At 46.3% G+C, this 24,750-nt stretch overlaps 1 protein-coding gene across 2 annotated transcripts in view; it reads right to left on the bottom strand.

The window, feature by feature from the left end:
• Positions 1–10,448: 10,448 nt before the first annotated feature.
• Positions 10,449–24,750, bottom strand: part of LOC119374479 (DNA mismatch repair protein Msh3) — a 39,739-nt gene continuing 25,437 nt past the window's right edge. Inside the window, exons 14-17 of one of the 2 annotated variants that reach the window (XM_049410822.1) lie at positions 21,355–21,509; positions 19,490–19,676; positions 15,282–15,393; positions 10,449–13,618 (exon numbers count right to left, since the gene is read on the bottom strand). In XM_049410822.1, the coding sequence (XP_049266779.1) occupies positions 13,416–13,618; positions 15,282–15,393; positions 19,490–19,676; positions 21,355–21,509 (657 nt within the window). In that variant the 3' untranslated portion in view covers positions 10,449–13,415. The remainder of the gene's footprint in view (positions 13,619–15,281; positions 15,394–19,489; positions 19,677–21,354; positions 21,510–24,750) is intronic. The other variant, XM_037644585.2, reaches the window with a different exon arrangement.

The following is a 24,750-nucleotide window of genomic DNA, read 5'->3' as shown; positions in this document are numbered from 1 at the left end:
CTCCACGAGACTTGACAAGATCTGCACTTTCTGCGACAAGGCTTTTTCAAATGCGAGCAATTTAAAAAGGCACATAAAAAATGTCCACGGAGAAGAGGCCTTGGCAACAGCAAAAACAAAGGAGTAAACAACCGGAGTAAACAACCGGTTAAACTGTGTCGGGAGCAAGGCGTCACGTATGAAGTCCTTCAAAGTGAACTGGTCATGAAGCACTTGTTATGTCTGTGCATCATCAGATGCACTACCTTAGACATTTTCTATTGCACTGCGCTACTAGTACTCACGTCTGCAAAATACATATATCGCACATGTCCGCATCTGCCAATAAGACCTAGCACGAGCAAGCGGAATAGCACATACTGAGACAGCGACGGAGCAAGCAAGACAACACATGCTCTCGTGTCGACTTGCTTACACCGTCCCTGCCTCGGTGTGAGCTATTCCGCTTGCGTTATGTATGTACACGAACAAGCCCAAGCTACTCTTCTTGCGTACAAGCATTTCCGGGACACTTAAAATGTGTGCAGCTTCATGCAATACCCATGAAGGAAAAAAAACGCAAAACACTTCTCAAACCATTCACGGAAACGACGTAGAGTCAGCACACATGACACCAATGAAAATGCCTCAACCCAGCTGTTGCCAGTTCATTTGGTTCATATAGGTGCTTTCTCAACATTTAGCGCTTCACATTGCGTTTTCACACCCCACTTGCCTGTATTTCTTTTCTCAAGAGTCTGTTTCAGTGCTAATGAAGACGTGCTTGAAACGGCCTGCCACGTTTTAAGTGGTAACGAATTAACGCAACTTTACTAGCTCGGAAGCTGTGGACACACGCCCACCCCGTTCATGCCTCTCACACACACCCATCACGCACCACGCGATTGTACTACGTGTTCCGCGTGTTCGGTGGTTGTACCTAAACCGTCCTTAGACACACTCTCTGCTCCTATGTGAAGATGTACCTAGATGAGCTATCGCTTTGATCACGTGACTTTATGCCCACGTGACCTGAGGATCGTTCTCCTGCATTTACCGCCTCGCCACTGCAGTGCAAATGCATCTACCATGTTGCGCCTATTAACCCGATCCTGTGCTTGCTCCGGGCCACGTTATCCCCGCAAAGTTCTTTAAAGGGACCGACAACTGATTTTTCTAGACCCAGCTTTTTACGGCGCGACAGGAAGCTTACCCTTCGTAGCGTTTGTAGCTGCAGTGGTTTATCCTAAACGCACGTAGTTATTTTATAGGCAGTATTTTTCGATCTGAAAGGCTCCAAACACGCACGAAGGCTTGCTCCAGCAACGCTGAGAATTGATAGCAATGCCGCTAGCCCTTGTGAAAGCTGTCGTCGTTCTGCTTTCGCAGAAGTTACTGTAGCTATGCTTAACCACCTTTATTTTGAGCTTTCCAGCCATTTTTGAAAATAGCAAGCTGTTACAATGAGATGATGTGGCTTTATACAACTTCTCGGTATTTGTACAGCGTTGTGCGCGCCTGCGACCAAGGTTGCCTGCGCCTGTGTCATGGATGGCTTTTCGCGGCATGGGATCATTACGCCAAGCGAAGGCAGCGCCACTTTGTTGCACACAACTAACGCAGGCCTATATGTACATTTTTATGGAGTAATATCTTTTAGTATAAAGAAATGAACAATATTTCAGTACTAACAGAAAAGTAATCGAACGCATACACCAATCAATGGTCACGTGACCGCCTTCATCGGACCGTGTATGATTTTGCCGCCAGAGGCGCCAAAGGTCATTTTTCGCGACTTTCAATGAAGAAATAAAAATATAAATCCGCCTCTCACGAGATAAATTGGGTTGGTTTGAGTCAATGCGACGGACAATCTTTCCATCAGTGCAGTCATCTCATTTCATGTTCTGGGCAGTTGTCGGTCCCTTTAATCTCATCTGTCCACCCTCGCGCTCTTGCCTTCTTTTGGAATAAAGTCTGTCACTCCTAACGACCAGACGAGTATTAATTAAGGACATCTTAGTCGAAATAAAAAAAGAAATGGACATGGGCATGCAGGGCATCCAGCGCGAAGGCAAGATGTTATAACACCAATATAGCATTCAATCAATCAATCAATCAGTTAATCAATCAATGTATTAACGCGATAGCGTTTAAGAGCCCGTGTCGCAGAAAATGAGGTGTCGGCGGCGTTGTCTGTGAGCGAAAAATACCGGCGGATGCAAGAAATATGAAGTCAGGATACGAGTCCGAATCTAACCCCACCCGGGCCACAGATACGACCAGCGGCGTGGGTGATTCATTGCTGCCACCTAGCATCTCGTTGGCTATCCTGTGCACTCAGACGTGGCTCCGGTGATGGCGCAGATGTTTCGGGACATCTTTAACGAAATGGCAGAATAAAGAAAACATAGAAGAGTCAAATAGGACCGCTTACACATTACAGTACATCTAGCTACATATAACATAATTAATTTCAATAAAGTTACAAGGGTTACTGGCACCAATCTTCATAAGCTTACTCTGCCATACTAATATCCTGTTTACAGAGACGGCTCTGAGCAAGTGTGAAGCTCAGTAGATGCTGATTAGCTATGTTATTTTAACATTAAAGTAGGTTTTGGCATTGCGCACCTACTGGCAGCAACACTATCGTGACGTCAGGCTACAGTGTCAATTCTGGTGACTTCACGCTCCATTATGGCTATATAGTTGTGAGGACGTCATGTACCTAAACATCCGCTTGTGCATCACCAACGGTACACACGGAAACGAGCGGCCGTGGAAACGACACGGTATCTTGCGCAAACACGTGACAAGAAGATCATACCGTGTCGTAACGTCAGGGTACAGTATAGGAACCAAGACTAGCTTTTAAAAACGTACTGTAATTACTTTTTCATGATTTTCTAGGCTTTCGAGGGCTTGGCCTTTCATTTGACGCAAGAAAATTTCGTATTTCGTATCAGAGGTACATCTATTTGCAATCGAGAGCCTGTTCGCAGCTGGCCCGCAGCCCCAGCCTGCTTGCTCGGCGCCTGTGCATTTCCGCTCCTGCATTCCGGGCGCCGACACCAACAGCTCGGCGTACTACAACTACGGAGAATACTGCCTCGAAGTGGCCAAGGGTTCGTGCCTACGAGGGCGGGGCTTCGGCTCCCAGGAAGAGTGCGAAGACGCGTGCCAAGGTGGGCACGCTGTGGACATTCTCTAACAACCGCACGTACAGAGTTAAAGGGACACTAAAGAGAAAAAACAATTTTTCTCGTATTAATAAATTACAGTATCATAAAATAAAAAACCCAACGCTTGCTGCGAGAAAACGTGCAAAAAAAAAAAAAATGCGGGTGGCGACGCCACCTTGAAGTTCCCGCACCAGTCGTCGTGACGTCATAGCTTTTGACGGCGTCTGCTAGGTTCTACGTAGTTCCTGATCGGTAAAAGTGAAGTACATTGTGTTTTGAGGGAGCCAGGGACTTAATAAACTAAGTTTCGGAAAATTTCGTACAGCCAATGCAGCCAAATACGAAACAAACTTTGAAATCCGTGACGTCACTATCGGAGATTTCGGCAGGAAATTCAAAAGTGAAACATCTCATCAAAATAATCTATGGTAGTGAAATCAATGACACTAGCGTTTTCAGACTATAATTCATCAGTCTAAACTTTATTGTTTCACTTCAGTGTCCCTTTAACTCCTTATCGTAGCTCATGACGTGTCTGTAATGAACGCGCCAGTCCATCTTTATATTCGTCTGTTCATCCTACACAACTATAAAACAGACGAACCTCGATATAACGTACACGCACATGACAAAAGTAAATTAAACTTATACGTTGCTGGTCTAGTTGGTCTGTACTTATTAATACTGGATGGCACAACTTAAGACAAAGAAGCGCCTGTCCCGTGTGCCAGTATTCTTTCTTTGTTTTTATTTAGTTGCGATATCCCGTATTCAGAAGTAAATGAAGATTGCGTTGAATTAATGAATGAATGAATGAATAAACGAATGAATGAATGAATGAATGAATGAATGAATGAATGAAGAACTATATTTGTCCCTGTTTAAAGAAGGGGGCAATGGGGACGGAGGGTGGAAGGGAGGAACTACTTCAAATAGGCCTCCTCTACCCTCTCAGCCCACTCCAGGATGGCCTCCTGAATGTCGAACTTCGAGCTGCGCAAGGCAGCCTCCCAGAGCTCCTCACTAGAAATTAAGCGTTTCAGGAAAGGGGAAAGAGTTGTAATGAAGAAGCAGATACAGCCGTGCTGTCAATGCGAGAGTACTCACGATGTTGGCTGACAAAACCTAGGTGTGGTTTTTCAGCAATCCGCCTTTTTAATTTTCCTGTGTTGCCCTTTGCCGTGTTGGTTGGGGGGGAGGGGGGGGGCGGAACCTTGCGGGGTGATCCGGTACAACCGGGATCGTTAGAACGAAGGCCTCCGAGATGAAAAGGCGTGCGGAGATCCCACCACAGCGTTTCGCGACCTTCCCGCTAGGGGAAGGGCGCATGCGCCGTGGCACCGTGAAAAGAAAGGCGGATTGTCGTCATCGTGACGAAGGCGAGCGCACCCTCGTTACTGATGCCTCCGGTGTTATCCATCCAATCACGAGCCGAGTATCACGGCGTCGTCTGCTCGCGCGTACACGCACGCTATTCCAGCTGTACAAATCACGTACAGTCGGCCACGAAATAATAGGGAGCACGCGAGTGCTTGGCGAAATTTCCGTCTGCGCCGTCTAGTGGCGAGCCGTCTGCTGTCATGAGCATAGCTCTGGCCCACTGACCTACATTCATAGGCGTGCCCTCCCCCATAAGAGGGATGGAGGGAGCGAATGTTCATCGCAGCCCCCTCCCCCCTCATCCTTTCCCGACCGAAAGACAACGTGCTTCACAATGGATGAAATACAAGCAACGACATCCTTTGCACAATGGCGTGCCTTTCATCCCTGGCTTTCCGGGAGTAATGATGGGAAGTAAACAGTTCTTGGAATGCAACATCAGGGGTCTTTGGCCACCATTATCGACAAAGCTTGCGTGCGCCATAACCCTTCTCTTCAAACAATGACGGGACTGGTCCGACTGAGTAAAAATGTGTGTCAGCTATACTCTCCCCTCTTAGGTGAGAGGTGGGGGCGCCCCCCCCCCCCCCACTCCTCCGTGCGCACGCTTATGCCTCCGCGATTAGCTCCGGCAACGCGCGCCGTAACGGCGCGTTGCCGGAGCCTATCTCGGAGGCCACGCTCCCCTAGTGAAGGTCAGTGCTCTGGCTGCGCAATCGGCAGAGCAGTGCTCTTGACAGCAGACAGCTCGCCACTAGACGGCGCTGGCGGCACTTTAACCCCGCGCTCGATTGGTCCGTATTATTTTGTGGCCGACTCTAAGTCACCACTACGTGCAGAGGGGCCCGGCAACGAGGCTGCTGAGTGCCACGTCAACGACGTACGCCTGTGCACCATATCGGAGCAACTGTACCAGATCGCCTTCATCGGGGGACGCTGCGAGCGGCGGGTCGACATCTGCCCGAAGTCCGTCGGTTTCACTAGCATCAGCCACTGCATCAAGACGTGCCGAAGGTCAGACGCATTCCACGTGTGTGTGTGTGTGCGGCTTGCAGTGAAGTCACTGAAACCGCCGTGTTGGAGCACCAACACGGTGGGGCTAGTATGTGACGTCACGTCAAAGGGACCCCGCAAAACTTTTTCAGCATGGTCAGAAAACGCTGCTGATCGACAGTCGAGGCTCCCGATAACACGCGAGGCTAACATTATAGCGCAGGACGCGCGCGGCCTGGAATCAAAGTGAGCTAGAAATCGTTCCCTCTTCTATCGACAAATGATGCCATAAACCCAAAGTCCACGACCATTGGCTGATTTGAGCGTCGTGAGCTACATAGTTACCGTGGCCGCCAAGAGATGCCGCCAGGTGCCCGCGATCGCGATGACACTGAAAGTAAGCCACGCGTTCCAAGAAAAAAAGAAAGTGCTCAAGGCCATGAGGCACGCTGACGAAGTCACGCATCTTCTTGCCCCCTTGTCACCGCCCTCCCTGCGTAGCTTTCAACGCGGTCGCTGGTACGAAGGCAGAGAGAAAACGCTTGAAGCATACGACAAATCCCTGTGACTCCGCTCGTACTTGAGGGATTCTAAAAATTTTCGCGGCAGTCGATTCGTGAGGCATTGAGCACTTTTAATGAAGCCATTTGACAGTTACTTGGAAAAGTGTTGTCGGGCCCCTTTAACGTTATCAGTACATCGCATGCGGGCTATTTCGTTTTCGTGCGCAGAGGCTAGAAAACGTTCCAGCGGCGTCCTTACCACTTTGAAGTAGCTCAACCGCCACGCGATTATACTGCCATGACGTCACTAAAGCCGCCATTTTGGAGTAGCAAAGCTGCCCTTAAGAATCCGAGTGAATGACGTCACGTGCATGCCATAATAACGAACAACAGTTTGAGCAATTACCTCGTTTCAACCAAGTCTGGGATAGTAAATTTGCATCGTTATAACCGGTATTTCGTTAAACGGGAGAGGCTCCGAACGAGTGAGGAGCCAAACAGTGGGGCAAGATTTCGTGGATCTTGCTTTGCACTGACAGTGATTTACACTGACAGTGTAAGCAATTACGTTGTTACAACGAAATTAATGGGAAAAAAATGTACCTCATTATAAAAGCGCTATTTCGTTAAAGTTGGAGTGGTAGCCAAAGGGGTTGGGGGGACCTACCACCCAAAATCTCTCAATTTTGCATGTGTATATATACATGCGCTCATACAAATGCACGCACTGAAATACATAAAAGGTGGTTGAACCCCCCTCCCCCCGCCACCAAAAAAATAAATTCTGGCTTCGCCCCTGAAGGAAAGAGTGTTTAGAGCTGCCGAAGCACATGATATTCAAGCCCACCCTGTGGTAATGGGTAAGTGCATGTTGGGTGTTAGTTGATAATGAATGATATTACGTCCTAGCGTGGGAAATATTTAGAAGAGAGATGAAGAAGGCAAAAGACATGAGCGTAAGCTTCAGGTTCAACTTTTACGTACCGACTCCTAGACGTATTACGATCATATAGGGTTGCCACCTATTCCCCCCCAAAAAATCGGCCCTCCAAAGGGGGGGGGGGGGATTAGTTAACAGGAGATTAAATTAATGTTGAACAATAGTCGCTATGTCAAATGTTTGGCATGAAGTGTCATACAATGTGTCATTGCTTCCCTTGAACCAAATAAACCTAATGCACAACCAAAAACAGCACACTGAGCTCTAGACTAATTGGTGGCATAAAAAATCCCCTCTATTATAATAACGCTTCACTTATTGCTCTGAATCGTGGGATCGAATCCCGGCTGCGGTGGCTGCATTTTCGATGGAGACGAAAATGCTAGAGGCCTGTGTGCTTCGATTTAGGTGCACGTTAAAGAACCCCAGGTGGTTGAAATTTTCGGAGCCCTCTACTGTCGCGTTCTCGAGGAGCACGAAAGAAAGCGACTCTGCACACGGCTAGCTGGTAACAAAAAGCGTTTATTTCAGAGGCGCCCGGACGCGCCTGCTCTCGGGGTGTAAACCGATCCGCGCACCGGGAGGGCGCGCTGGGCTGTCCGTGGTTTACACTACGCGGCGCGTGCGTGTTACAGTAGGCGAGGCGCCCTGCCACATCTACTACGGCGTCTCTCATAATCATATCATGGTTCTGGGACATTAAACCCCAACAATTATTATTCTTATTGCTCTGAACGTGCTGCACTGAAAAGGAACCACAATACTTCGTCTATAAAAAGCTCTGCCTCTGAATCCAACAGGTGAGTGTCATTATAAGCACAAACGAATGTATGAAGTGCATATGCCACAAAAATGCCGGATATTCATGTACCATACACGCGCAATAATATGCTCTATTCCTATGATCGCTACACTTGAAGGAATCCTAGAAAGTGGTCGACTAACAGCGTAAGAGTTTTGATGATTGACAATAAATTTTTACCGTCGCAGTTGTTGAACAGACGCTTATAAAACGCCCCAAAAATAAATAATCATGATATAATGACAAAGCAAAAACGGCCAATGGCAGCCGATGCGGGCCGGCAACTGGCCTGCTATCTGAAAAACCGGCCGGGCCGGTCTAAATCCGAACAGGTGGCAACCCTATGAACATATGAGAATGCACACATGAGCAAGCTGCCAGTCGTCCCTCTGGATTTCTGTCTACAGTTGTGTTCTGCCATGGCTGTTGAACAGCCATGTTAACGTTCAACCGTGATGTCGTGCTAAGTGTCGTCAGTGAATGCTTGAATGAGCTAACGATCGATTTGGGTTAGCAAAAAGGTGTAGCAAATTTTAATGAAATGAAATGTTCGCGCAGTTACTCAGTTGGCTGGTGTTACCAGAGCCCTCATTGAAGGACTCTGGTGTTACCTTCTGGACAAGGACAAATATCACTCTTATTTCTTCAAGAACTGAAACCTTGTGAGTGGATATTTCTTGTATATGCTTTCTACATATACCATTATCAGGTGACCCAACGATTTTCTTTTTTACTGCGTCTATACTCGCCGACAACTTTTCTTGGCAGTACTGCGGAAGCTACAGAACCGAAACGCATGCCTGCTACCTACCGTGCCAAAGAATGGTACTTATGCTTACTGATAATTTTCTCAGTTGCCTTGTTGAAATAAATACTGTTTTATTTATTATGAGACTCAAACAATTGCAGGCAGTTGCACATAAAATACAGTTATTGTTTCCCTTGCAAGAATGCCTTCCTTTTCTTTTAGGGTTGCCACCTGTCCGGTTTTAGACCAGCCCAGCCGGTTTTTTAGATAACGGGCCGGTTGCCTGTCCGCACCGACCCCCATTGGCCGTTTTCTTTTTTGTCATAATATCGCAAATATTTATTTTCCGGGGCATTTCATAAGTGTCACTTCAACAACTATGACGGTAAATATTTATCGGCAATTACTGCAACTCTTACAATATTAGTCAACCACTTTTTAAGACCCCTTGAAGTGTAGCTATCATTGAAATAGAGCGTATTCTGCATGTATGTATACATGAATATCCCAAAATACTGTGGCATATGGACTGTAGTCCTGTTGGATCCAGACGCAAAGAAGAGCATTTTATGGATGAAGTATTGCAGATGCGTTTCAGTGCAGCACATACAGAGCAATAAGCGAAGCGCCGTTTTACTCACGGGTATTTTTATGCCAGCAGTTGGTTAGCTCAGTGTGCTGTTTTTGTTGATATATGAGGTTTATTTGGCTCAAAGAAAGCAGTGTTGCATTAAATGGCACTGCGTGTTGAAGACTTGGCATAGCGTCTATTGTTTAACACTAAATCTCCTGTTAGCCCATCCCCCCTGCCCCCATCAAAGGGCCAGTCCTTTTTTTTTTTTTCGGGAAAAGGTGGCAACCCTATTTTCTCTCCGTTTCTTAGACAGCACCACCTTTTCAGCATGCCCGTTTTCCAAGGTAAACATGGCGTCCGTGACGTCAGTGGGTCAGTGTGTGGCCGGCCGCAGACACGCTGTTTAGTTCTCCAAGAAAAATATACTCGTAATATGACACTAAAATGTACACTGAACAATTGAAATTTCGCCCCCATTCACATTTTTCGTGTACGTGCTTTTCTAAACGCATTAAACGGTGCGAGCGAGAAAAACTGAGATCAGGCACAAGCTGCCACAAACATGTGGACGCCACGCCTCCATAGCCTTCGCTTCACTGCCAAGATAAGTTGTTGCCGAGCGTAGTGTTACGTTCGGACATCACATTCAGCAGTTGCTAAAGTTATGTTTCGCATGTTGCTTTACTGAAACCTTTCTCTCTCACGATTTTGCCAGTGTCACTAACTGGTTTGTGTTACACTGGGGGCCAGTAAATATGTCTGCCGCTTCGTAGTGCATCCATGAGCCAAGGTGGTTAGCGTGACACTCTTTTAAGAGAAAATTACTGCTCCTTTGGAGTCGTCACTTTAGTATTAGAATGTTATTTATAAGAAGTGTGATACGAAGAGAGCCCATTGCGGCTTCAAGCATAGCGCACTGTACATCAACCACAAAAGCCAATGAAGGAGAATTTAATAGGCTGCACTCGCTAACACCTGGCCATAACTTTAGCAACTGCTTAAGTAACCTTAGAAATTGGACGTAACGCAAGAACATGCCTTTCATGTTTTGTTTCGAAGGTTATTGTGAAAACTCAACCGAGAGCAATTACAGTGTGTGGCATAACAAGTACTTCCACTACTTTCAATTGCAGAATAACCTACACGGTCCCCGTGGTGACACCAGTCGTGTGAAGTGCGGCTTTTGTTGCATGAATGAGCTCACGCGCATTCTTCGGTGCAGCGCCGAGTGAAGACAGTCTACACAACATTGAACGTCCATTTCTCACTTATTTTTTTTTTCTTTTTGTGCAGAATACATGTGCAGAATACATTGTCCATTTAGAAATCGTCAAGTTGTGCTGATGTTTAGCAAAACCATCTGAGCACGAGCCCCGCTCCACGACCTCTTTACAAATAAAAAATAAAACACTATGTTCGGGAACCCCTGAAGTGAGTTGACAGGAACCCGCTAGTATACATTTTTGTGTGCCACTACTGCGAGATCCCTGTGCTTCCAACAGCTGAAAGTCAAAGCTTTACATAATGAATAGGGATTCAACAAAGTGAAATAAATACCACGCATTTCGTTTCAAAAGTTGCAAGACTCGGTCAATAAACCTAACAATCTCACAACGAATGTGACTACGTCTCTTCTGTCATTCCCAAATCGTCTGATAACGTCCACATATTTTGAGTGTCTGCTCTTTTTAGTGGAACTATAGGCCGTCGCATGATGCATTCAACCCTTGCGATATACGAAAATTTATAATGTCCACATGCCTAAGTTTATTTTGGTTCCCACAGTCTCTAAATTACGAGCATAAAAGATTTCATGTAATCAAACACAAAGCTGGAACTGAGCATACTTCCAGGATTTTCATATAGCCAAACAGGGAACTTAAAGCTCTTTTATTTTTTTGCTCAGATTTATTGCCTGAACATTAAACACCATCCAAGTAACAAGATTTCGGTATGTGCCAGTGAACACCAGACCGTTAGTGGTAATTCAGAGGCCTTCCCTGCAGCACCTTTACTATGCATAGATGCCAAATCCCGAACAATCAATTAACAAATCAGTAGTAATCACCCAGATGAGCTACCATCAGTGTTTTATTATAGCAGCAGCAATGATTCTATGCAAGAAGTTCGGTCAGCAAAATGTAAAAGTCCAGGCGTCTCACGCTTGGATTTCATCATTGTAAATGTGGCCTCCGCAATTGGCTCCGGCTGTACACTACGGGAACTAATCGCGGAGGCCATGACGTTAAAACAGAGATGCCAAGTGATCTAGAACAACCTATTGATAACCGTATAAACAACGGGGTTTGTTTATTTTTAATGCGCAAAGCGTCTTCATTTATCACTGTCTAAAAACGGGAAAAAAATTGCATTACGGGTGATAAAACCATAGAACTATTTCTTGGTGCAAACGCATCTGCTGCAAGTCTCGCGAGCTTCTACAGCATTGTGCCTGATGCATGAAACAAAGTTAGTTCCCGAACGTACACCCCGGATGGCTATCTTCACATTCCAGCGAGAACCAATACCCCTGGTGGGCTGGCTCGTGCAACCTGTTCGACGTGGACGATGACACGGACTCGAGCTCAACGACCACGTACAAGGTCCTTGACTCCATGGCCAGCACCTCACTGGCTGCCAGCGAAGACGCCGACGACGCGAAGCACAGGTTTGTCAAAGCTGTCTTCTCCGACTCAGAGTTCGAGAAGTCCGTGGAACACTACAAACAAGCGTGGCTGCCTGAAATTCCAACGGACAAGTTGGATGAGTCCACGACGCCGGAGGACGCATACCAGACGGTGTTCCAGACGGCATACGACTCCCTGCAGTACTACGAGCTGGCCGTGGAGCAAGCCATGTTGGATCAGATCAAATACCAGAAGCCCTTCCAGGAGATGTTTAAAGAGGTGCACCAGCGCATGATTCAGCTTCTGTGCAAGCTGCTGTTCGGCATGGAGCGCTTCCAAGTGGAGCTTGGGCCGGAAGTAGAGCGCGACGCGATGCCCGACGAGTTGCAGCACCTGGAGCATGACGGCCAACGTAACCTGCGCGACTACCTTACCCTCCGAGACTACGTGCCGCTCACCCGGCGAATCTCCGAACTTTTCGCTCACCTCCGGGACCGCTACTGACGGTGGACATTTCAGTTGACGCGACTCGCTCTGATTCCTTTCTGCTTATGCACTTTTCGATAGGCCGCAGCAGAACTGGTCGCACGTCACGACTTGTGCGCTTGCCCCCTTCATAAACCTTCAAGATGATTCCGGCCCTCCGGAACGAACGGTTGTTAGACAAAGCCCAGTTCTGTGTTTATTTTTTTGTTTTTGTTCCTGTGCTTGAAAGGAAGCCTTAGATATCGGCAGGTCCTATCTAAATATGTGGCAATGGAAAAAAAAAGACATTTTGCTCGGTGTTCGCTGCTCCGAAAACAAAGCTAGATTGAGTAGAAAGCAGAATGCTAGCTTCATACAGAAAAAAACAGCCTGCCATCCTATGCCAAGAATAAGAACCTAGTAAATGATGCCTGTTTGATCATTGGAGGTGCCAAAATCAATCTCATGTGTCTGGCTCTAAAAAGTGCCATTAGCACTTCAAGAGCACCACGTTCACCAACACTTGCCCAGTAAACAATGACCTTATAATGAGTCCTATCTTGTGTCAACTTTCTATTGTTCCTCAAACGTAGCCTAACGAATTTCAGGACCTACTTCTACTAAGGCATTGTATAATCCATGCCACCTCCAATGTTTCTTGTATACAGAATTTCATTTGCATTGTCTCAATGGCTAAATTTATTTCAATTCCTACAGCCTTTTAATTCTGGGCATAAGATATTTCATGCAATCATGCAGAAAGAAGGGTCTTCGTATATTTTCTATTTACAGTTGATTAATGACTTTTCTAGCAGCTGTTTTTTGGTTTATAGTAAGATTTGCCTCTCAAGTACCGAGCACACACAGGTACCAAGATCCAAGTGCAAGTTAACGAAACCCAGTCTGTTAAAATTAATTCAGAGGCCTTCGCTACAGCGCCTGAGGGGATGGTGAATCCCTATAATGATAAATCAATCAGTGTTCATCTCGCAACTTAGCTCCCAGCAGTGTTTTATTACACCATCGAAGGTAGTTAAGTTTCAGTACTGGCAAGCACATTGTCGAGTTAGTTTTTACAACCACACACAGCTCAAATCTGCACAACTGCTCAGCACTCGCAAAAGAATTCATGGGACAAACAAACATGCATACGGAAACAGATAAAATCAACTGTACAAGTACCTAACAATCAGAAGTGCTTATCTAAGGGAGGTTCTTGCTATCCGGGGCTTTCACTTAACATAATGCGACATGCTTCCAGCTGAAGTTCTTCTTTGGCCTTCATCACCTCTTGAAGCTCCGTTGCTTTCTCGCGTGCGCGGGCGATGACGTGCTCCGGAATCTTTGCGAGTCTGGCAACATTGAGACCGTAACTCTTTTCAGCTGCGCCGGGCTGTAAACTGTACAGAAACGTCACTGCCTCTGGAAAAAAAAAGAAACAGAAAAGAAAATTTTAACAACTGGCTGTACTACAGCTGGTACAGCTTGGCAATATTATGGGATATTGAGAGGAAGGTTTAGCTTGGAAGCTCGTATACAAATGGTTGGCCGACCGCTTTTAGGACAGCCTAGGGACAGTGAAATTATCCTAAATAAATGAAAGAAAAGCCTAATGAAACCAACAGAAAATGATGCTAAGGAAGGTATAGGCGACATTGCTTGTATGTATGTTTTAACTGCAGTACAGTAATTATGACATAAATGGAAAGGAATTAAAGTGGATGAACAATCAACTTGTCGCAGGTAGGGACCAAACCTACAATCTTCGAATAACGCGTACGATGCTCTACCAATTGAGATACGGCGTACGATGCTCTACCAATTGAGAAAGCTGGTCACTTTCCCATCCACCTTATTGCATACTCCTGTTTGTGTAGACCTGGGAGTGTCATCCAGCACATATGGTAGAGCATCGGACGCGTTATCCAAAGATTGTAGGTTGGGTCCCTACCCCCGGCAAGTTGGTTTTTCATCCACTTCAATTCCTTTCCATTCATGTTATAATGACTACGTATATACCACAGTTAAAACATACAAGTAATGTTCCGTATAGCTTCCTTAACTCTATTGTCTGTTGGTTTCATTGGGTCGTGTCTAACAAAAGAAACGAGCCCTCAATCAATCCACCCTTAACATAGGGCAGTGCAAGAAAACAAATGCACGTCTTTTACTGCTTCCAATGGCACACGAATTTTTTCAGTTTCAATCAAGGTATGACAGTGTTACAAGCACAAAAGTTTTAACTTTAAACTTTTAAGTATTCTACATGAGCCATTCAAAACACTCATTTATCAAACACTCATATTTGATCAGCAAACTCCACCACTGGAACAGCTTCGTTAAAGGGGTACTGACACGAAAACTTTCAGTTGCCGTATTCTTGCATCAAATGAAAGGCCAGTCCCTCAAGAGCCTAGAAAATGTACCGCTAAGCGTGAGTGCACCCTGAAAAAGTAATTGCAGTGTGTTTTTAAAAGCCAGTTTCAGTTCTCACTGTACACTGTAGCCCGATGTCACAACACAGTACAAGCTTCTCGTCGCATGCTCGTGCAAAATATTGTGATGTTTCCCCGGCTGCTCCGTACTGTGGCTCCATTGATGACGCATAAGCGGCCATTTTGGAAGTTTTGGAAGTTTTGGTACCTGATGTCAGCACAACTGGTCAGACTGCTGTGTGAAGTCACCAGAATTAGTATTGTAACCTAGCATCAAGCTAATGTCGATGTCGGTAGGTGCGCCATAGGAAAATTGACTTTCAAATCAACATAAAATATCTTATCAGCATTTGCTGGGCTTCACACACACTCAGAGCTGTCTCTATATACAGGAGATTTGTATGGTAGCGTAAACTCACCTTCAAAGAATGGTGTCAGTACCCCTCAAAACTTGATCTTAAACACTGTTTCGGTCTTTTCCATCAAAGTTGAATTTGAGTGAAATTGTGTCTGAACATCATCCTACCTCAAAGGAAGGAAGGCCAATTCACTGTCAAAAGCAGTTGCACCGATTCAAATAGTTCCACATTGCAAATAAATCTCGTAGAGTCCTGCTATGTGCGGGAAAATGACAGTGGCCCACGACTCACCTTCGTGATCAACGTCAAAGGCAGTGTGACAGTTCAGGACGTTGCTCGGATGGAGATTTTTCATCCGAGTGACTGGTGGGTAATGTGTTACGAACAAGGCCAAGCACCGTTTCTGTGAACCAAATGCAGAAACAGACTCGCTGATAGTAGTACAGTCAAACCTATCGGACTCGGGTAAATTGAATTATCCTTTATATCAAACTATTTTCAATCACGACAATGCTTTAATGTAAATGCAGAGGAAAATCTACGGCTACATTGAACAAAAAACAGCCGGAACACTTGATAAATTGAACAATGGGCAATGGGAAACGCCTCAAGAAGTTGGCTTTCCCTCATAAACTTTTGGCTTTGCTTTACGGAAGGGGACTTTCCCGCACTCAATTGAGAGAACAAGCGTTATGATTAGGTGGATGCTGCACGGAGCGAGCAGAGACTACCGCTTGGCATCAAGTGCTTTCTGCCCCGATGATTCCTCGTCGCTGCGCCTCCAGCCCGTCTTGTGGGGTCACCGTTCACTTCCCTGCTTGTTTGTTAATGCGATAGATGCCACAAAACAAAAGAACCCGCAAAGCTGGCGATAATCAACACAGTTGAACTTGGGGAACAGACGCATTATGTCGCCGCTGCTTATGGCATCCCAAGAAGCACACTGAGCAAGATATTGAATAAAAAGGCCGACATCAGGGCCAAGGCCAGACTACACGCTTCCGGCATCCGACGAGTACGCACAGCTGCGTATGAAGATGTTGAGGTGCTATTTACATAGATACCGTATTTTCTCGCGTGCAACCTGCCCCTGCATATAGCCCCGCATCCTCAACTACAAACTGCAAAAAATTGCAAAATTAAAAAAACGCGTATTGCCGTGAAGGCGTCTTCTTTAGATTATCATGAGGCGGTGCCATGAAGCCAACTTGTGCACTGAAATCTGCACCGCAAATACCATAGTTTCATTAAATGTTGGATATCGAATTATTCGACATATCGAACTAATTCCTGTTTTCGACATATGCGGGTTCGACTGTAGTAGCAGTAGTACAAAATAGCAGTAAGTAAAAGTAGTAAGTACTAGTAGTAAGTACTAGTAGTAAGTACTAGTAGTAAGTACTAGTAGTAAGAGTAGTTGTACAAGCCTGAACAAACAATTCCAAATCAGTGTTTTTCTGTAGTAACTCAATTGCATTCGATTTGCGACTAAAGGCACTGTCTCGATGCCAGGGGCACAATAAAGATTGCTAAATTCTCGTGTTCTCCCAATCTATGTAATTAAAGGGGCCCTGCACCACTTTTCTTAGTAGCTATGGAATGGCTTCACTAAAGGAACTTATTGCCTCACGAATCGAACGCCGCAAAAATTTTTAGAATCTGTCCAGTACGAGCGGAGTTAACAAAGATTTGTCGCACGCTGTAACTGCTTTCTCTCTTCTCTCGCCTCGATGAAAGCGCTGGAAACTAAGCAGGGAGGGGTGGCACGGGGGAAGAAGGCACGTCATGCGCGCCTCCTGGCCTTGAGCACATTTTCTTTTTTCTTTTTTTCTTCGAACGTGTGGCGTACTTTCAGTGCGATCACGCGCGCGTGCAGGCGAGTGGCGGCCTCTTGCAGCGGCCGCAGTAACTATTGAGTGCACCGCGTTCAAATCAGCCAATGGCGTGGAACCTGCCTGTGACGCCGTAAGCATCATTTTTTGTCGAGAGAAGAGGAAGCGCTTTTTAGCTGACTTTGCGAATTTATTGTAAGTCCCAGGCCGTGTGCTGCGCTGTAATGTTTGGCTCGCGTGTTCTCGGGAGCCTCGACTACCGATCGGCAGCGTTTTCTGACCATGCTGAAAAAGTGTTGCAGGGCCCCTTTAAAGCTAATTTGTCCATTTACAAAAGAACAGTCATGCTGTTTCTACACTGTCATGTCGTTGGCTGCATTGTTTTTCGTTTGACTCTTGGTTCGACTTGGTGCATGTTGAACAGCTATGACAAATTGCGTAAAATGGCCAAGCAGATATTTCTAGAGCTAGAATTCGTTATAAGAAACAATTATTTCAATGATACAAACATGTTAATTGCAAGCCTCGTTCCCTTCTCCCCCCTGATGTCATGACATAGGAGGCTAATGTCAGAGTCATCATTTCCAAACAACGTTCATTGTCACTGCGTGACAGCGTGCCAGGAAAGTGACATTTAATGCCATTCAATGGAAACCACATTAGAGCACTGCACGGGCCCGGCCCGGCCACGCTTTACGAAGCCCGAGCCCAGCCCGGGCCCGTGGTTCCAAGCCTGGGCCAGGCCCGGGCCCGGGCGTACATGACCGAACCCAGCTTGAGCACGGCCCAGGCGTACGTGACCGAACCCAGCCCGAGCCCAGCCCGGGCCCGGCCCAGGCCTGGGCGTACACGACTGAACCGAGCTCGAGCCCGGGTGTTCATTACTAAACTTATCCAGGGCGCGTGTGTTCATGACCAGGCCAGGCCCGGGCCCGCTAGAGGATATTTTGCTGAATATATCGTAACTGGCGCGAAGCTAGAAACATGAAAAAGGGCCGGAGGAAAGAGACAGAAAAGCATCAGCTCGCCCAAAAACAAGTTCTTCTAGAGGATATTAGTTGATGATGATTATTAATGATGCCTTGAGCTTTGTAGCGGGCGATTGGACGGAAAATCCGGTGTGTACATGCATTGAAATGTTGCTTTGCCCGCAGTGGTAGCTCAGCGGTTAAGCTGTTTCGCTGTTAAGTCCTAGGACGCGGGTGCGATTCCCGTGGCCGCATAATGATGGGGGCGAAATGCAAGAACACCTGTGTACTTATCTTTAGGTGCACGTTAAAGAACTCCAGGTGGTCAAAATTAATCTGGTTCCCATTACGGCATGCCTCGTGATCATATCGTGGTTTTGGCACGTAATACCAAAAAATATAAATGAAATGTTGCCTATATGGCACATGGCAAGTCATTACCATAACGGTACAATGAAAATAAAACATAGCCACAAAATTTATTTCGAAGAAGTATACAACTAACATGAAAAAGCGGATAGAAGCAAACCCGGGACATTTTCTTTAATGCTCTTTTCTACAATCGCGTTGGAAACATTAATTACACAATTTTTTAAAAGAGCCTCCTGATTAATAATTTGATCCAGCAAGATAAAAAACGGTAACGTTATATATGGTGAACAGCCACCAAAAGCAGATGAAATATAAATAATTCATATTCTAACGTCGATACGGAAACGTAATCGCCATGTTCAATATAATTATATAATCAAGCTGCTACACACCATACTTGATGCTATTCCAGATGAAAGGTTTCACCTTTCTAAGCTCTACTAAGAGCCAGCTCTTTGCACGTGTCACTTCAGTTTGGCACAGAATGCCTTAGACCATGCAATGCACAACGTTCGCGTGTGCTCGAAGGCCCGACCGAGGCCTTATGAGTGGGTCCGAGTCCGGCCCGGCCCGCAGCCTCAAGCCTGCGCCCGGCCCAGGCCCGCGGCTTCAAGCCCGGGCCCGGCTCAGGCCCACGGCTTCAAGCTCGGGCCCAGCCCGGGCCTGCACTTTCAAGCCCGAGACCAGCCTGGGCCCGCCAGAAAATGTTTCGGACGGCCTGGCCCCGGGCCCGTGCAGTGCTCTAAATCACATTACGTTGCCGTTTTCACGAGAACCACATTACGTTTGTCATTTTCACGAGTCAAAAGGTGCTCGCTGTTGAAACAAACTGATTGGGATAACTCCACCATTAACCGCAGTGCTTTCCTCAAGCCACCTATCTTCAGATCATGAAGACATGACCATAGCAGGGAAATGTGCAAAATCTCGTCGTGCAAAAGTATTTCAATCGTCTTTATTTCCCAGCAGCATTAAAGAATGGAATAAACTGCCTCAGGCAGTGGCGTCCATGAATGATAAAGAATTTGTAAGTGCGTTAACACAGCGTATTTGTGATAGCGCGTAGTACATATTCCGACTTGCAGAACCTGCGCTCATGATGCGATTAGTGATTACTCTTCAGGTCTTCACTATTTGTGTGTTTTGCTCTTGGTGAGTTTACTTTGTACTATTAATTGTGTACTATTGTGTTCACTATTGGCGCGTTCCAACCATAATTCACCTTTTTCCCCCTCTGTTACATACCCCTAAAGCAATGCCTTTGCATGATTGTAGTATCATACTAAATAAATAAAAATCAAACGAAAAGTAGTACACAGAAGCCAACCTCTTCCACGATGTGACGAAGCGTAGCCCAAGCAATGGCGGTGCCGTCGTGCGTGGCGGTGCCTCGGCCCAGCTCGTCCACGATGACCAGCGAGTGGTCGGTGCATTTGTCCAGGATTTCAGTGGTCTCCAGCATTTCGCTCAGGAACGTGCTTCGCCAGCGAGTGATGTCGTCCTCGGCCCCCATTCTGTTTCAGTCGCAAAAGCACGACAAAAAACTAGCAGAAATTATGCCACGCGAAGGACATAAGCAGAAGAGCACGGGCGTAAAAAACGCTGTACTATAATGACTTTGCCTACTAAAACCTTAAATGAAATGCTATCACCATAAAATAAAATGCTGTCATATACAATAAATAAACTGGTAGATGAGAGTTTGACGGAAACACATCTTTTCAATTAATATTCTTGTTTCAAGAAAGGTGTAGAGGTTTCTTTGTTGGAGTATTGGTGCAAAAGTCCAGAAACTGATATGTTGTCTTTCGTTGTCTCTTAATTTTCATCCTACAGCTGCAAAATTTTTAAGAATACAGCTCTTGACAAATAACTTCACAGTCTATAATATACTGCCTCTTAAGTGTTCCCACTAACTACACAAAGACGAGATTATCCATTGCGTCTGCTGATTATATTGTTGTATTCCTCAGGAACTATTCTGCTGCCTTTTCAATAAGTGCTAGGTGGAAGTTGTGCAGAATTTGCTGTATTCCATTAGCATGATTTCTTAAGCTTAACATCAATTACGAGCTCACTCAAGTTCACAACAAAATTAAGCGCAGCACAAAGCATGCACATCACTTTACACAACTTGCACATCAATAAAAGGCTCAGTTGAAGTTCAGCACCTGTGTTGTGTGTATCACTGGCTCTTTGTCCATGTTGCTTAAATGTTGCATTGTTGTTCTCAAGGTCACATAAAATGTTTTTTTTTCACACGAGCAGACTATTAAGATGCGCATTTCAAGCAGCGTTTTTTCCCACTTCCAATCTACCCTTCTTCTCCATGAATAATGCTTCTCAATATGAAATTTATCTAATCATCCCTCCTCTAAACTTTTCACTATGTCCTGCTATAATGTTTAAAGGCAAATCAAAGGAAAGCCAAAAGAAAACATTAGGAACTCACAAAGCGTCTCAACGTATCACTCTTGCATGGTTGTGCTTAAAACATCAAGGTATGACAGTGTTACAAGCACAAAAGCTTTAAGTATACTACATGAGCCATTCAAAGCACTCATTTATCAAACACTCATATTTGATCAGAAAACTTCACCATTGGAACAGCTTCATCAAAGGGGTACTGACACGAAAACTTTCAGTTGTCGTATTCTTCCATCAAATGAAACGCCAAGCCCTCAAGAGTCTAGAAAATGTATGCTAAGCGTGAGTGCACCCTGAAAAAGTAATTACAGTATGTTTCTAAAAGCTAGTTTCAGTTCCTACTGTACCCTGACGTTACAACACGATATGAGCTTCTCGTCACGTGCTCACGCAAGATATTGTGATGTTTCCACAGCCGCTCCGCACTGTGGCTCCATTGGTGACGCACAAGTGGCCATTTTGGAAGTTTTGGCACCTGATGTCATCATAACTAGCCAGACTGCTGTGTGAAGTTACCAGAATTAGTACTGTAGCCTGACGTCAAGCTAGTGTCAATGTCGGCAGGTGCACCATGAGAAAATTGACCTTAATATCAAAACAAAACGTCTTATAAGAATTTGCAGAGCTTCACACATGCTCAGTGCTGTCTCTGTATACAGGAGATTTCTATGGCAGAGTAAACTCGCCTTCGAAAAATGGTGTCAGTACCCCTTTACGCTTCAAAACACATCACATTGGCTGTACGATGAATCTCGCATCGCTGACCTGACAAAGACGCCGTCGATCAGGCTGATGGCTGCAGATTCGGCTGGCACGTAAGAGCCAAGATGCGCCATGATGACAACGAGGGCCACTTGCCGCATGTATGAGCTCTTGCCGCCCATGTTGGGACCGGTGATGATGCAACAGCGCATGGTCTCCTGGGACGTGACAGAATGTTGCGGTCACTATGAAAATTTGTGCTCAACAAAGGGTGAAGACTTAACTAAGTGCAGAGAAAGTGTTTCAGAGACTTGTTCCTCCTGGAATTATATTACAATATTGTGGCCTACTACTCTTACTGCGAAGCTGTCTTCGTCTACCCTGTGCCATTGTCATTGTAGTAGTAGTAGCAATAATAGTACAGTAGAACCCCGCTGTTACGTTCCTCACTGCTGCGTTTTCCCGGCTGTTACGTCGTTTTCCGCCGGTCCCGGCATAGCTCCCATAGGATACAATGTATTGGGAACCCCGCTGTTACGTCGTAACTGTCGGCCCGTTCCCGTATGATACGTCGCGAAGTGCGCTCGGAGCCGACCGAGTGACTACCAAAGAGAGCCGCCATGGTGCAGTTTCACGCAGCTTGGCCTCGTTTGACCGTAATATTAGCCGCATGAGAGGCGCAAGCAACAGAATCTTTCAATTGATGCAAACAAAAGCATGGCCTTCGAGATTCAAATTGCAAAGATGGCGTCTATGACGTAACTGCTCGCGAAAGCAAGGCCTTCGAGATTGGCATTTACTATTGACAAAAGCATAGCCTTTGAGATTTGTATTGCACAAACATGGCGTGTATGACGTAATTGCTTGCGAAAGCAAGGCCTTCGAGATTGGCATTCACATCTGCCATCGCGTTGGCGTAGACTCATCATCATCGTTATTTGTCGGAGAGCGGGAGGAGTTCGAGCTGGTTGGAGCTCGCATGGTCGTGCGTGCGATTCGCGGTCGGACTCGCCGCGCCGGTCGTGATTGCGTGTGCTTAGTTCTTTCATGCCTACAGCTGTTGGTGTTAAAAAAATCACATACGTTGATTACATTTCTGTGGATGAGGCCGTCCTAAGCTCCGCGTTTCTATCCATCGACTAGATCGCGGCTGAGCGCGCCAATTTTCGTGCTGCTCGTAAGAATTGAAATAAAATTCTGTACCACTAAACATTTTGCCGTTTTTCCTGTTTTTCGGCTGTTACGTTTCCCGTCTCTTACGTTTATTTCCTACGGTCCCTTCAAAAACGTATCAGCGGGGTTCTACTGTAGTACTAGGTGTCACGCATGTCACGTGACCATGTGGGGGGGAGTGAACAAATAAATAAATAAAACGAAATGATGATGATGATGGCTTTCGGTACAATATACCGGGAAAGCAATTCACACTTTCATTAGTTACATTAATTAGAGATTTCCATTAATTGTACACTTTGGAAAATTACATTAATTACATACTTACATCAATTGTAATATAGACCAAGGCAAGGCACTGGGCCATATAAGAGGGTCATAGAGAAAACAGGGAGTGCACACTTGGAAGGATTGCCGCTGTGCCAGCGGCAAATCATGTGACACGAGGCGTTTGATGAAACACTATTGCATGAGCCAGCAGGTCACATGATCACGCTAGAAATCGCATGACATGACGCGTTTGGTGAAACGCCACTGCCCAAGGCTGCAGGTCACGTGATCTTGCTTTGACCAATCAAGTGTAAACACGCACATTTCAAATCTAGTGTCATATTTACGACACCACGTGATCTCGCCAGCCAGTCACATAAACTCGTGCACTTACAGCTTCACTGTCCAACGGTGTTCATGGCGTCGAACTGGCTGAATTTTTTTCTGCCTTGTTCTTTTTTCAAGCCCCTACAGATTGGAATAACCTGCCCCAAGATGTCGTCGTCATCGCTTCATCAGTTGCTCTTGAAGCAATGGTGGTCACCTTCAATACGAAAACAATCTTCGCCGCTAATTCCGAATCTTAAAGGGGTCATGAACCACTTTTCCAAGTAATGATCTAATGGCCTCAGTATCGGAGTGTACTGCCTCTCGAATCGATTGCCGCAAAAATTTCTCGAATCCGTCAAGAATCAGCGGAGTTACGGGGGTTTGGCGCACGCTCCCAGCGCTTTCTCTCTTTTCTCGTGCCGGCGAGCGCTCTGGAAGCTAGACAGGGAGGGATGGCATGGGGGAAAGAAGTTACGCCAGCGCGCGTCATGAAACGCGATCGCTCTCCCGCTGTGATTCGCTTGCGCGAGTGCGGCTACCGTGTAATGAGGAGTGCGGCACCGGCAAGTGGCGGCACCCCGCAGCAAGAAGCGCATCTGATCCGAACGCCGCTCTCGATTTACGTCGGCTATCGGCCAATAAGCATGCTATGTCTCTTGCGACGTACAGCGGACAGATGCCCCGCCCACCGACGAGAGTGAGAACCGGCCTCTGCTTGAAAAGAGGGTGCCTGGGGAAACGGCAACTTCGCGCTCCGCTTGTGGCCATTACGCGGCGCGCACGACTGTAATATTTGGCAGAGCAGTTCATAGCCGTGTCAGCTTTCCGCAGGATGTGTTTTTTCAATCAGCCCAAGGGGTGCTTCATGACCCCTTTAAGTAATGCCCCCAAGAAAGGGCGCTTTAGAGTAAAAAACTAAACTGAACTAATTCAATCTGATAAAAGCTTGCAAAAAAGAGCAGTTGCACAACTAGCAAAAGAAAGTTTTGGCAAGTTGTGCCACCAGTCACAACTGTCAAAAACAAACTGTGTATGCAAATGCGTACACAGCACTCGATGTACAGTCAACTGCCGATTTTTCGGACGCCCGATTTTCCGGACATGCTCGAAAATTCGGACACTATCGCGGCACCGTCACCAGCCCCATAGACGTCAATGTATAAGAACGTCCGAAATTTCGGACGCTGATACTCTTCGGTGTCCGATTTTTCGGACTTTCTGCCCGAATTGTGGGTCCGAAAGGCATTAATTGGAGCCCTCACCTCTGCCGCGTCAATCATCTCTTAGGTTTGAACCAGCGCGTACGCGAGTCGATCTGTGTGCGACAGTAGCAGAGTCCGAAAGTCAGCTTTGCCGCAATGCCGAATCGTTATGGGGTGAAGCAGACCAAAAATTCAAAGGGGCCGCTATCGCGGCGCCGTGCGGCGATGTTACGGATAAGCAGCGGAAATGGACGGAGGCGTGATGGCGGCAGCTGGCAAACGCTCCGGTACGACTTAATCGCTGACAACCCTTACGATAAGCATCCTCAGTTAACTGCTCGATAGTGCTCGTGGCCTAGCGCAGTTGCATGCGTACTGCACGCGTTTAATAGGCGAGAGCCCAAATGCGCCGCGCCGCCATTCCTGCTGCCTCTTTGTGCGAGACCGCTAAGTGCGCCGCATAGACGCGTTGCCTTCGCGGACG

The sequence above is a fragment of the Rhipicephalus sanguineus genome, chromosome 11 (assembly GCF_013339695.2).
Source record: "Rhipicephalus sanguineus isolate Rsan-2018 chromosome 11, BIME_Rsan_1.4, whole genome shotgun sequence".
In the NCBI taxonomy this organism is placed as follows: Eukaryota; Metazoa; Arthropoda; class Arachnida; order Ixodida; family Ixodidae; genus Rhipicephalus; species Rhipicephalus sanguineus.
This window is presented reverse-complemented; position numbering and strand designations above follow the sequence as displayed.